Consider the following 14,653-nt stretch of genomic DNA (forward strand, 5'->3'; position numbering starts at 1 on the left):
AAACCTATGATTGTGGGTTCGAATCCCGGTTCGCCCCAATTATGTTTCTAGGTTTGTCAGCACCATACCCGTGCTCGTGGGTTTCACCGAAGTGGTAAACGTCTGAGACCTGCATCACTTCGGGCTTTTCTCCCACATTAAGCTGACACGCCGTGATATGACTGGAATACTGTTAAAAGCGGCGTTAAACCCAACTCACTCACTCACTTACTCGGATCAGATGACCAATAATCTAGAGCAGTGACATCAAGATTCGGATCAGATGACCAATAATCTGGAGCATTGTCATCAAGATTCGGATCAGATGACCAATAATCTGGAGCATTGTCATCAAGATTTGGATCAGATGACCAATAATCTGAAGCATTTTCATCAAGATTCGGATTAGATGACCAATAATGTAGAGCAGTGTCATCAAGATTCGGATCAGATGGGGGGCACGGGAGGCCCAGTCGTCTAAGGCGCCGCGATTCGCTGTGCAGAGTTGCGTCCCTTGGGCACGTCAGAAACCTATGATTGTGGGTTCGAATCCCGGTTCGCCCCAATTATGTTTCTAGGTTTGTCAGCACCATACCCGTGCTCGTGGGTTTCACCGAAGTGGTAAACGTCTGAGACCTGCATCACTTCGGGCTTTTCTCCCACATTAAGCTGACACGCCGTGATATGACTGGGATACTGTTAAAAGCGGCGTTAAACCCAACTCACTCACTCACTTACTCGGATCAGATGACCAATAATCTAGAGCAGTGACATCAAGATTCGGATCAGATGACCAATAATCTGGAGCATTGTCATCAAGATTCGGATCAGATGACCAATAATCTGGAGCATTGTCATCAAGATTTGGATCAGATGACCAATAATCTGAAGCATTTTCATCAAGATTCGGATCAGATGACCAATAATGTAGAGCAGTGTCATCAAGATTCGGATCAGATGGGGGGCACGGGAGGCCCAGTCGTCTAAGGCGCCGCGATTCGCTGTGCAGAGTTGCGTCCCTTGGGCACGTCAGAAACCTATGATTGTGGGTTCGAATCCCGGTTCGCCCCAATTATGTTTCTAGGTTTGTCAGCACCATACCCGTGCTCGTGGGTTTCACCGAAGTGGTAAACGTCTGAGACCTGCATCACTTCGGGCTTTTCTCCCACATTAAGCTGACACGCCGTGATATGACTGGAATACTGTTAAAAGCGGCGTTAAACCCAACTCACTCACTCACTTACTCGGATCAGATGACCAATAATCTAGAGCAGTGACATCAAGATTCGGATCAGATGACCAATAATCTGGAGCATTGTCATCAAGATTCGGATCAGATGACCAATAATCTGGAGCATTGTCATCAAGATTTGGATCAGATGACCAATAATCTGAAGCATTTTCATCAAGATTCGGATCAGATGACCAATAATGTAGAGCAGTGTCATCAAGATTCGGATCAGATGGGGGGCACGGGAGGCCCAGTCGTCTAAGGCGCCGCGATTCGCTGTGCAGAGTTGCGTCCCTTGGGCACGTCAGAAACCTATGATTGTGGGTTCGAATCCCGGTTCGCCCCAATTATGTTTCTAGGTTTGTCAGCACCATACCCGTGCTCGTGGGTTTCACCGAAGTGGTAAACGTCTGAGACCTGCATCACTTCGGGCTTTTCTCCCACATTAAGCTGACACGCCGTGATATGACTGGAATACTGTTAAAAGCGGCGTTAAACCCAACTCACTCACTCACTTACTCGGATCAGATGACCAATAATCTGGAGCAGTGACATCAAGATTCGGATCAGATGACCAATAAATGTAGAGCAGTGTCATCAAATTTCGGATATGATAACCGATCCGAAGTAATGTCATCGGGATCCGGATGAAAATGTACCCATTAGCCAAGATATGTCAAATCAAGATTCGGACCACATGTACTGTTTCTGTTCACGATGACTCAAATATTCAATTTGAGAACAACAACAAATGGCATCACGTATTTGTGGAGAGGATCGTAAGATGAAATACACAGATATGAAAAGACATGACAGTCATTCTGCAGTTGAAACATGATATGTCTAACTCGAAGTAAGGGATACCTTTGTTAGAATACACAACAATAAAAACCTACTTGGTGTGCGTGAGTTAATTTTGGATGCTCTCCAAAACATGTCTTGCATAGACGAAAGGTCACATTCTTTAATACACACATTGATATGAAAAGGCAAATTCACAGTAACTCGTATTTTCTTTTTGCTTCTTTGAACATTCCAGGCGTAATCTTCACGAAACACACAACTTCACGTTTATGTCATGCGAAATCCTTGAGAAACCTCTGGCATAGATCACCTCTGAACAGGGATTATAGAAAATGATCATTATTTTTAGAACATGCATTTATGCTGAATGTTAAACTATTACCATTGCAGTTATTGTCTTTATTGGCATTTGTTATTAATATAATCTGCACAGAGTTCTTTTATCATGGAGTGCATCAGCTTATCGTGAAAGCGTGGAAGTTCAAAGAGACCACACAGAGACTGGTGTATGAGGCGGGCATGTGGAGATACCGATTGACTATAATACAGAGAGTCAAACATAAAGATATTTACCTCTATCACGTAAACTAGTTGTTTTATCTTGTGTAAATTATTATTGTCGATACATTTTGGCAGACTGGTTAAAACGGCGATAATTCATTCGTAGATTTGGAGATGGGTTAACTGTCTCGACATACAACTATCTTTGGCAGATATAACTTGACAATATTCACGTCAGATGTCAATTCCACCGTCCATTGTCTTCTATCTTCGCTCACGCCATTCAATTGCATCTTTCACAACACCATCTGGACGTAATTTTGAACCTCGCGGCGTGTGTTCGATCCCGGCGCAGGTGAAGCAGAGTCGTCAGAGTGAACAGGTACATTGGGCAACGATTCGGGGATAGATGACTGTATCATTTGGTGTATAAATTTCAAACTTATTCCTGTATAACGTGCGTGGATCGATGCTCATGATGTCAATCACTGGATTGTCTGGTCCAGACTTGATTATTTACAGACCGCTGTAAATAGCTGGAATATTGCTGAGTGCGGCGTTAAACAACAAACAAACTACACACGGACGCCATAAAAAATGGAATATTATGAGTCCGGTGATAAACAACAAGCGATACAAAGAGTTCTTTGGCGGTTCCTATGCCATATTGTACGAACGCTTCTTTTACTTGTAAACACGGACTGCTTGATAGACAGTGCCGTTCACACCACCATGCTTTTTATTTCGTTTCAACGAAATTTGAATTTGTAAACAAAAAACATTACTTTTGACAACATCGCACCAGGAAAACAATTTACTGTAGCTAGTAAAATAGACATATTAATGTTATTTGTTTGTTTGTTTGTGAGGGGTGCCCTGGCCAGTGAGCACAGCCAAATACTCAAGTCCCTTTAATAGCAAATAGGTGTATAAAGTGAACAGTGCATTAACGTCACTTTTCACTTTCCACTCCAGACCCACGAACCCGATCCCGGATATAGTATGTATTTTTCCACCAACTGTTAAAATCTAAACAGTTTATATGGAAACGCTTCACTCATTGATTTCAACCAACATCAAAACTCTTAAATCAGGTATGACTTTTTTGTCAAGAGCAAAATATTTGAAAGATAAATAATGAAAATAACCTTTGTATAAACTACAATAGTTCTTTTACAACACTGTGTTGCAAGGGTTAATGTGTGCCAGGGCGGATTTGAAGAGGTACCTCATCCAGTCTCGTCTCCAGATCTAGCCCCAAGGAACTTTATCAGTTTTCTCACAGCACAGCACAGCACAGCACAGCACAGCACAGCACAGCACAGCACAGCACCACAGAATCACGAACTGGATGCCAAGGAGTTGAAGACCTGTAGGGTATCTGGGGGTGCTCCACAATGCTACTACTTCAGTACAGGAATTGAGAGGCACAGGGAGCCAAATCAGAGGTTTATTGTAAACAAGGGTGATTATGTTGAAAACTACATCCAGCAACTCATTCCTGCCTCAGATTGTTTTTGTTTGGGCGTGGGGAACGGGTGGCCCATTCGTCTAAGGGGCCGCGAATCGCTGTGCAGAGTTGCGTCCCTCGAACACGCCAGAAACCTATGATTGTAGGTTCGAATCCCGGTTCGCCCCGATTACGTTTCTAGGTTTGTCAGCACCATACCCGTGCTCGTGGGTTTCACCGAAGTGGTAAACGTCTGAGACCTGCATCACTTCGGGCTTTTCTCCCACATTAAGCTGCCACGCCGTGATATAACTGGAATACTGTTAAAAGCGACGTTAAACTCAACTCACTCACTCATTCACTCTTGTTTGGGCCTTGTACTTTTGACCTACCATCATAGCCCCATACAGTACTGTCATGAGTACTCTCTCCCTTACACAACAAACAACATATTTTCAGAAGAGTGTTTTATTTCATATATATAAATAGACTGGAGAAATGTAACAACTGTAACCTGACTCATACATATTATCAAACCTAGATAGGACACAATCCTATCATTCTGTAAACATGACATCAAAACTCGCCTGCATTTATTTACTGTTTCATATGCCAATCATTTTAAAAGTTGACATCAATTATGGCATTACTTGCAGTTAGACTTATTTCTGGTTTGACATATTTTCTACTAGAAAACATTGGAGCACTTGAAAAACAAGTGTACCATAGCACGATGTGTAACACATTAAGGCATTGAGGAAGTATACATAGTTGACAGTGGAACATTTACACATACTCATATAACCAAGGAAATTCAAAACCATGCAAAATGTTGATATTTAGTGACTTGATTCATAGATTTGAACAAATAATTTTGTTGATATTGACTGATAATGATAAAAAAAATGATATTCCAGCACATTGGTCTAATAAGTAAATTTTGTAGCTTTATAAAAAAATATACAAATAAACACACCAATGGTATGCAGATATTGCCCAAAAGTTATGAAACATAACAGATAATAGTAATATGTATAAGTGTAAGTTACAACAAATATATTTAACAAAATGTATGTACCGTATTTGACATAATAAGCACCCAGGGCGCTCTCAAAATTAGAAATGGGGGCTCTGATTAGAATATTATTTGGTGAAAAAAAAACAGAGTTGAAAGATAAATTTCATGGTTATGCTGACAGCCTGAAATGTTTATGTACGACAGATATATTTTTCCAGAATTTTATTGCCCATATTTAAGGGTGCATATAACACACGAGTGCGTATCATTAGTCTTGTGTACATTGATCAATCGGAAGGGGTGCTAATTGGGATTGTTCACCAGCCAATATATCAGAAATGTCACCATGGGCGCTTATTAGAGTGGGGCGCTTATTACGTCGAATACGGTATTTAGGCAGCAAGATAGGACAGGAAAACAAAACACTAAACAGATAAATACAACACACATAGATGCATTGGACGGGTGAAGAAAATAAACGTTCACATGTCACAATTAACAATCTAAAGATGTGGATGTGGCCCAACAGCTTGACCAATATAAAACAGCAAATAAACTCAGCATAGCCGGGATGCTAAGTATTGAAAACCAAGTATTCTTGGTAAAAATAGAAGTAACAACCAAGAAACTACAAACAGGCAAATACCTGAATATGGACGGACAACAAAATGCTATTATACTTTAACGTGTATGAACACATCAACAAACATACAGTAATAAAAGCTTTCAATTGTAAATCTAGGACAAAATAAAAACTACTTACTACAGTGAAACCCTGTTATTCAGAATATCACTAATCCCTGGACTATAGCAAATTTAACATCAGTTATTTCCACAACTGAAGAATAAGTACAAAGATATTGCCAACAGAACAAATGAGGACAATTGAATTCAGTTAAAATATATTTTAATCGGCATAGGCTTTTCGTAAATCATCAGAGAGCAAGTACCAGTCAAGGCACAGTGGATTGTGAAGAAAAGGTATCTTTGTACAAATATATATAACATCCTAAATCTGTATGTAAGTAAGCAATTTCCATATTCTTCCAAATATAATTTAATATACACTTGTGCCAAAAGTATAATCACTACAACAAGAGCAAACTCTATATAATGAAAACTTGATGTGGAGCTTTAAAAGTGAGTGAATGCCCCATCAGCAACACTGCAGCTATGTCACAGTGACCTGTAGACAGTCTGGACCAAGCAAACCAGTGGTGGAAAGCATGAGCAACAAGTCATGCCTTCAAGCTAGGATCATGTCCTGGCAGTCCTCTGTGTCTCCACTACAGGTTTATCAAAGCTTAACTTTGTTCAAATCAGCCAACAAAACATCCCTTAGTAACTAAATAATGAGACAATGTCTCCATTTCACGGGGCATTAATTCCAACATCTCTAGAACTAGACTAGTGATGTGTAAAAACTGTAGTCCCTCTTGAACTAGAAAAGGAGGATTTATTCATCTGACCTGAAAAATTCACAACTACAACACCAAACAGACCACAAAATAATACAAAATCTTTCCTGAGTAACGTATGTTTCAAATGGAGTCGTAAATAACACGTGGACAACTCAACACTGTGACCTGAGTAACTGCTGCCATGTTAATAGCAGGAATGATGAACATCAAATCAACACCAATTGATACAATATTTGAAGACAGAAGAAGTCTAGCAAGAAAGCATCTCATGATAATGTGGCCCCTTAATTTCAAATTAACACATACTTGTCACCCAGTTTTAGGTACATTATGAACCAAAATCTAACGAAAAAGTACTTAATTACATATATAATACCACTTAATTTTGCCATTGTTCATAAAACAAAACAAACCAGATCTACATAAGCCACAACAAGGTGAACACTTCTTCAACAGAATAATAACTCTAATTGTTTTCAGTTTGAATTAATTAATTATCTGCACACTTCCCATCTTCCTGGGTCAAGGGCATTAACTATCTATGGAAGTCCAGTTTCAACCCTTGCCAAACTAGGTTTGAATTCCTGAGCTACAGTTTGGCTGGACTAACATAGTCCAATCAAAATCATGTAACAAACTAGACAAACAAAATGGATTTCAACATACAGATTTCGGTCGACTGAAGGATTTGTAAAGCATGAGTACTGCCAGCTGGGCATTGACAGATATTTTGCAAATCTTTTCATGTTTTTAAATAAGGTGTTTAAGTGATTTCATGCACTTCGCGTGTTTAGGCCCGTTTCATGATAATATAGATTATCAATCAGATCAGATCATCTTGAGTGGGCGCTGCTATTATGTTTGAAGCAATGTAGTAATATGATATGAGAGGTGGCATCTGATTGGTCAATAGGAGGGAAATAGAAGGGACATAACTCATAATAGCCACTGGTGGTGCTACGATCGAGCCTGTAAATTCCATCCTAGTTCGGCAATGGTGGAAACTGGACTTTAATGGCATTGTCTTGAAAAGATGCACATTTCCCAGGACTCAACTTTCTCTACCAATGCTCTCAGGTATATTGTACTGTGAATCCAGTCCAAAAACTCAACAACCACATTCCTTGGGAAGTAGAATGTTTTTGTAGACATATGTAAACAACCCATGTCACATCCTAACCTATCATAAGTCAGTGAATATATCAGTCATGCTTTGAACACTACTTCATTTATATCACAGCAAGTAATCTTGATGTGGGAGGGAAGCCTAAAGACGTTTCCACGATGGTGAAGTCCACGAGGTGCTAACCAAGGATGGTAATCAGACAAATTTGGGATTTGAACTCCTGATCAATCGATTCATGCATAGCAATACCATTCACAAAACAACACGTGATTTGATATTGGCCGAAGTAAGTTTAACCCTGTGGTCACATGGGGCTTTAATCATTGCTTTATGACTTCTTGCAAATAAGTGAAATTCCATGCGTATGAAAAAAATTAGGCTGAATAAAAACATAAATGTTTCTCGGGCACATTTTTCTCAAAAGTGATGAGGGAAGACAGGATCATTGGCTTATTTTTTCTTAAAACAAAAGTGATGCCATAGGAACGATTCATAATTTTTTCCCACCAAGAATACCAACACACAAATGGGCTCACTCTGAACTCGTCTCTTTAATACGATGCCAGTTGTCAAGCATTTTATATTATGGATAAAAGAGAATGTTTCAAATTTGAATTTTTTTCTTTTTTATTGTCAATAAAAATTGTGCCGATGACCGAGAAACAGTTTCTTTTTTTTCAGCCTAAAAATGTGAGACTAAACACAAGAGGGCAAAACCTACGTAATCTCTACGAACAATAATTACAGTGACATCGTAATGTATGCTGACATCGTAAACAAGACACACATACCTTGTATATATTCCAGTTTATATAATGCCTTCATTGATAACAACAGACTAATTGTAGAAACGAATGCTGTAACATGGTAACAATTTTTGACAATTTCAATAAAATGAAACCATTTGTCAGACATCTTTATAGGTAACCTACCACTCCATGGTTAGAAGCAGTGCCTTCAATAGTATACAAATTTGTTGACATGGTATTTCCGGTGTTTCGTGCTCACGGTAATGTCTTTCCATGGGGGAAAAAAACATCCAAACTCATAATTCGTGTATAATGCGCACCCTCTTCTACACAGCTGTGTTTTTTCGAAACTCACTATACTCAAGAAAATACGGTAGTTCATTTTCCTTGACATTCATCTCTAAAAAGAAATACCCAGTACCTTGAAAAACATCAAATACATGATTCTAGGAATAATATTATCATGGACCCTACTGTTGATATAGATCATATTGTTTACTTTTTCAGCAATGGCATCATGTACAAAAACATGTACTGTATTCGCCATAATCAGTGCCCTGGTTGCTTTGTAAATTGACAAATGGGGTGCATATCTAAACTATACACACGTTGAGTTGGTTGTCAGAGATCCAGCCACAGAACAAACTCAGTTCAAACTAAACCCTTTTTTGTTGATAGTTACTAGACAGTTATATACACCTTCAACACTGCTGTGTTTCTGTAAAACATCTGTACTATACACAAGAAAAAACAGATTGTTACTTAAATTTTCAGCTGTAGTACCAGGTACTTATAAAGAATACTTATGGATAGGTCTAAAATAGGAGCAGGATGTTAATAAAGCAAATACTGTCTATGCCCCCCAGTGAATTACTTTGTAAGAAATGTCATATGTATTCTTACTTAATAATATATACTTCATAGCTTTCAGTATGCATGGTATGATTATTAAAGAACCGGCATACAACTAATTGGTGTTTGTATTCAAATACTTGTTGCAAGATGTAAATTTTTTGTTTTCAAATTAAAACAAATTTATCGAAGAAACAAATTTATATTCCAAAACTTCATTTTTTTATATTTCTGACTCATTACTCCAAACAAGTCATTTGTCCTTTTTTTTAAATTAGAAGTACACATGCAACTATTTTTCACTCTTCAAGTAAAGAAATCTAGCCCATCTGTCCAATAGTCAGATTGAGATCCAGACATAAAATATGCATATCCTGGACATTGCAAATTCAGCCTGAAATGTAACAACTTGAAGGAACAATCCCCCAAAGTAGTGTGTGTATTGGTGCCGAATCCTTCAGACAAGTGTAGATGCTTGTGTGAACTATGGCAGAAACTATGTACATGTATGCAGAATAAGTTACAAGGAATAATTTGAAACATAACCACTATTCCTGATACAAAGGTAAATATAAAAAGTAAAAACTATATACATTTCCTTTTCATCACAGACATCTACTGGTACATTATTTACAGAATGTTGATAATAAATTACAAGAATTATTATGCAGGTAACAAAGTGTTTCTAAGACACAAATATATATACTGTTACAAAGGACATAGAAAAAATGACTTGAACAAGTAAGAAATGTATATTTGAAGTTTCTAAAACTGATAAATCAACAATCCTTGTTTACAGACACATACAGTGTAAGTGTGACCATGTTCACATAACATGTAGGTAAAGTTAAACGAATAATATCACAAAATTGTAAACATATTTGAAATTGAAATGTTTGGAAGGTAAAATTAAATACAGACAAACATGTTTAAAAGTGAGTACCTTTGAATTTACAAATGTAAACTTATCGGTATTACTAGAAGGGATCTTCACAAATACTGACGTGACTTCGTGCTTTACTGGTATTGATATATCCACATGCACAAATCATGAGTCAAGTGCTAGTGGGATCTTCCCAGAGGAGTGTGGTACGTTTGAGGTATCGGAGTCTGACAAAGATCCAAACCTTCTGCCACAACTAGACGCATAAAATTAATTTTGGAGATTCCAGTCATAAAAACATTTCATTTGGCAACACATTCTTATATTTCTATTTCTGGATTTGACAGACCTGCAGCAAAACACAAACCAGAAACTAAAATACAAATAATGATAATTTATTTCTATTAATCTGACCACTCTATCATTCATGGATTCGAAAAATAAACAAATACAGAGAACCATAAAGTTCCAACCAAAAAGTGACCAATACCTTTTTTTGAATATAATTAATCAAATGTATTGTATATTGTCTATGTCTGCTGCTAAAACCTTATGTAGAGAACAAAGCCTTCTCGAAAAGATGGAAACATATGTAGATGTTACCATGGTTACCATACAAAGTAACAATTTTATAACATGTTTATTTTAGCAATAACAATGCCAAACGAAACGAAAAAGAGCTATACAAATTTATTCGTATTAAATCCTACCCAGGGTTATTTGTAAATATTAAACCATAAAATCTAAAATTGTGACCTACATACAGTCTCCTTCCTTCCAGGTTGTAAATCACACATGTACTCTATGCATGTTTACAAACCTCTGATGGCACGTTCTTAAATGAGACACAAGTCCAATGAGACTGGTAGCAAGTTAAGTCAAACAATGAAACAGGACATCCACAACTTCTAAAAACAAACTTACATAAAACACTGTCATGGATAGGACACAACAAATAACCAATCGGGTTGTGTAAACTGAAGACTTCTTGTGAATGTTCTCATATAAAGTACTGTCTCGTTTTAAGTAAATCTCCTGTACATTAACAACTGGATTAGATAAGTATCAAACATTATAAGTCACAATAGAAAAATATCACGTCATCATGTGACAGATCATCATACAAGTATACTGCATCTATAAAGTATATTGGGGGACAGGACTGAGTATACTGCATCTATAAAGTATATTGTGGGACACGACGGAGTATAATGTGAAGGGACTTCTTTCACAGCTGATGAGGGAACTGCCACTGTAGCTGCTGCAGTAATGCTGATCTTCATCTGTGCTTGACGACAGTTCACGTTGAAACATTACACTATGTACACCTTTGTTCCTGAAAAGCTTGCTTGGCTGTGTAGTATGGGGTGGTGCCGGCCACTGATGACAGCCTGACCTTGCAGCGTATATTGATAGGGTTAACCTGTGTGGTCACTACAGCTACACTGAATACTCTCCCATGGATCCTCGTTTCTGGTAGTCCATGGTCCACACAGAGCGACTTTGATCACTGTAGGTGGGCAATACTACACCTGGTGGGCTGCAACAACAATAAGATTAACAATCAGTGAGTGAATGAGTGAGTTAGTTCAACCCACCTTTTGCACCGTGCTGCAAAACCAATTATGACAATCAGGACGACTTTCATTCAAACCCATCATCATCGGGAACAATAAGAACTAACATCATCCACTGCCATAGTGCCACGGCATGCTAACAGCATGAAACATTATTGTCCTGGTCTACAGAACAGTTATCATTCTCAGCTCCCTGAGAAGTATACCAGAAAGATGACCAGTTGAACGTTACATAAACTGTATCAATCATGTTTTTCAAATGTTTCTTATCGTTACAAGAATGTGATAAGAAGCTAAATATGTAGGTAGCATCATTAATGTATACTTTATGTCTGCTTCAGATATATTCTTTTAGTATCTTGAACTGCAAATCTGTACAGCAAGAACGTTTAAACATAACTTTTCTGTTACCATTTATATTAACTAATATCCAAACATGATAAAACAAAAGCAGAACACTAGTCTCTCTAAACCTGCAAACCCATCCGACTATCCTAAATCGCAGGTTTGGGTGAGGATCCTCTAAGGTACAGCTAGTGATGAGGTGACATTCCTTGTTAATCATTTTTCCTTTTGTTTTAGTTGCTGTACTCCACCCTCAACAAAATTATTTCTGTGGTATCAGGGCAGTCTCTAAATAATCAAGTCTGGGCCAGAGAGACAAGTGACTGAAATAAGCAGAAATCCAATCAAGGTTTGCCACCTCTTATGACAAAGTGCTGGTGACTAGTGCTGGTGACCTGTGCTGGTGACCTGTGCTGGTGACCTGTGCTGGTGACCTGTGCTGGGCCCCCACAGGGGGGATGTGACTGAACTAACATCACAATGTGTGCAAGACAGGTGACACAATATCTAAGGCCTCTTTTGTAATTACATTTAAAAAACACACCACAGGGTAAAAATTATAAATTAATATACTTTTTATTAACTTCATTAATCACTTTCAGCGCAAGACAGGTGACCCAATACTCAAGGCCTCTTTTTCAAATTACTTTTTAAAAAAGGCTCAAACTTAGTTGGGTTTATTTATTTTTATTAAGTTTCTTAACATCTGAAAAGTATTGTTAGTCATGAGAAATAAAGAACAAATTTAATTAAGGAAAAGTTTGCTTTGGTTGGGTATTTTTTTTAATAAAATTGTCCTTTCCATATTTTTTAACACCATTCATCACACATATATAGAAGGAATCAAAGAACAAACCACACAAAGGCATGCAAGGAAAGTGACTTTATTACGGAGTGCAAGCTAACAGTAGGTGAGACAGGAGAGTAAGCTACATATCTTGTACAGGTGAGCGAACATTCAGAGAGAAAACTAGGTAATACCATGCAGGTGAGCTATTAAAGAGTGAAGACGTGAATTTCAGGCAGGTGAGCTAACATCGATAGTGATTACTAGCTATATCCATGCAGGTGAGCTTCAGGTGAAGTTAAGACTAGCTAACTCAATGCAGGTGAGCTACTGCTAGAGTTTAGACTAGCTAACTCCATCCAGGTGAACTACTGTACATCTACAGTTGAGACCAGCTAACTCACTGCAGGTGAGCTACATCTACAGTTGAGACTAGCTAACTCACTGCAGGTGAGCTACATCTACAGTTGAGACTAGCTAACTCACTGCAGGTGAGCTACATCTACAAATGAGACCAGCAAACTCACTGCAGGTGAGCTACATCTACAGTTGAGACCAGCTAACTCACTGCAGGTGAGCTACATCTACAGTTGAGACTAGCTAACTCAATGCAGGTGAGCTACATCTACAGTTGAGACTAGCTAACTCACTGCAGGTGAGCTACATCTACAGTTGAGACTAGCTAACTCACTGCAAGTTTAGCTACATCTACAGTTGAGACTAGCTAACTCAATGTAGGTGAGCTACATCTACAGTTGAGACCAGCTAACTCACTGCAGGTGAGCTACATCTACAGTTGAGACCAGCTAACTCACTGCAGGTGAGCTACATCCACAGTTGAGACCAGCTAACTCACTGCAGGTGAGCTACATCTACAGTTGAGACCAGCTAGTGATGTTAAAGCGAGGAGACCAACCCAACATGGAAACTGTCACATCAGCACTCGGAATCTTTGTACCTCGGTTTGGTTTCTCTCGGGGCCACTGGTTCACCCTCCTCATCTGCAGCAGAAAAAAAACGTATACAACAAAGACCCTGAGCTGGTAAACCATCACAGAATTATCCATTAGGACCCACCAATCCCCATATTAATCATCTTCCAGCAATATGGGGTACACCAGCCTTGTACCAGATACCTGTTAGCCCTATTCAAGTGGTGCTCTTAATACAGTGGCATGCGACAATGCGGCTATTTGAAGAATAGGGGGCTAAGCTCACAATACACAGATAAAATTACTCATCATGCATTTGTATGGTTTAATATGATTAATCCTTGAAACTGAATCTCAAGGAATTAATTCATCAACATAATAAATTACTCGAAAATAGAAGTTCCACAACAGTGTGCAGCAAGCTCATCAATAACATCCATCGCAGCAAAATTTCAACAAATGAATCATTTTCATTAATTTTGGTAAGAGAAATTGACATTTACTTCCCAAAGTATTTATTACAAAGCCTTGTGGGGAGGTCAAGTCCACAAGCATTACAAAAGAAGGACCTGATGCAAATCCCAAAATGGCGGAAGGTATGGACCAACCATACTGCAGTCTAGCCCCAATGGTACTAGGTATACTCACTGGGATAGAAACACAGAAATGTTCCTACTCTAGTCATAATATTTCATGTTGCAGGGATTGTTTCACTATGGGAAAAATACTAAACTCAATATCTACAAGAAAGATACACCACCCCATCCACCAGGGCTTGGGAATGGTATCTTGGGTACTCAGGTCGGGTGGATCCTAAGTAGGATCTGGGTACCCATAGGACTGCTAGGATCTGGGTACCCACAGGGCTGCTAGGACCTGGGTACCCACAGGACTGCTAGGACCTGGATACCTACAGGACCTAGGACTGGGTACACGCAGGACTGCTAGGACTAGAGTACAGACAGGGCTGCTAGGACTAGAGTACAGACAGGACTGCT

General features: G+C 38.7%; 1 protein-coding gene across 1 annotated transcript in view; it reads right to left on the minus strand.

The window, feature by feature from the left end:
- Window positions 1–4,445: 4,445 nt before the first annotated feature.
- The window catches only part of LOC139449541 (anoctamin-7-like), a 50,391-nt gene continuing 40,183 nt past the window's right edge, over window positions 4,446–14,653 (minus strand). The window contains exons 22-23 of the mRNA XM_071230978.1: window positions 13,682–13,724; window positions 4,446–11,554 (exon numbers count right to left, since the gene is read on the minus strand). Coding sequence (XP_071087079.1) covers window positions 11,455–11,554; window positions 13,682–13,724 — 143 coding nt within the window. The 3' untranslated portion in view covers window positions 4,446–11,454. The remainder of the gene's footprint in view (window positions 11,555–13,681; window positions 13,725–14,653) is intronic.

This window comes from Haliotis cracherodii, unplaced genomic scaffold (genome assembly GCF_022045235.1).
Source record: "Haliotis cracherodii isolate W230 unplaced genomic scaffold, xgHalCrac1.p SCAF_8, whole genome shotgun sequence".
Lineage (NCBI taxonomy): Eukaryota > Metazoa > Mollusca > Gastropoda > Lepetellida > Haliotidae > Haliotis > Haliotis cracherodii.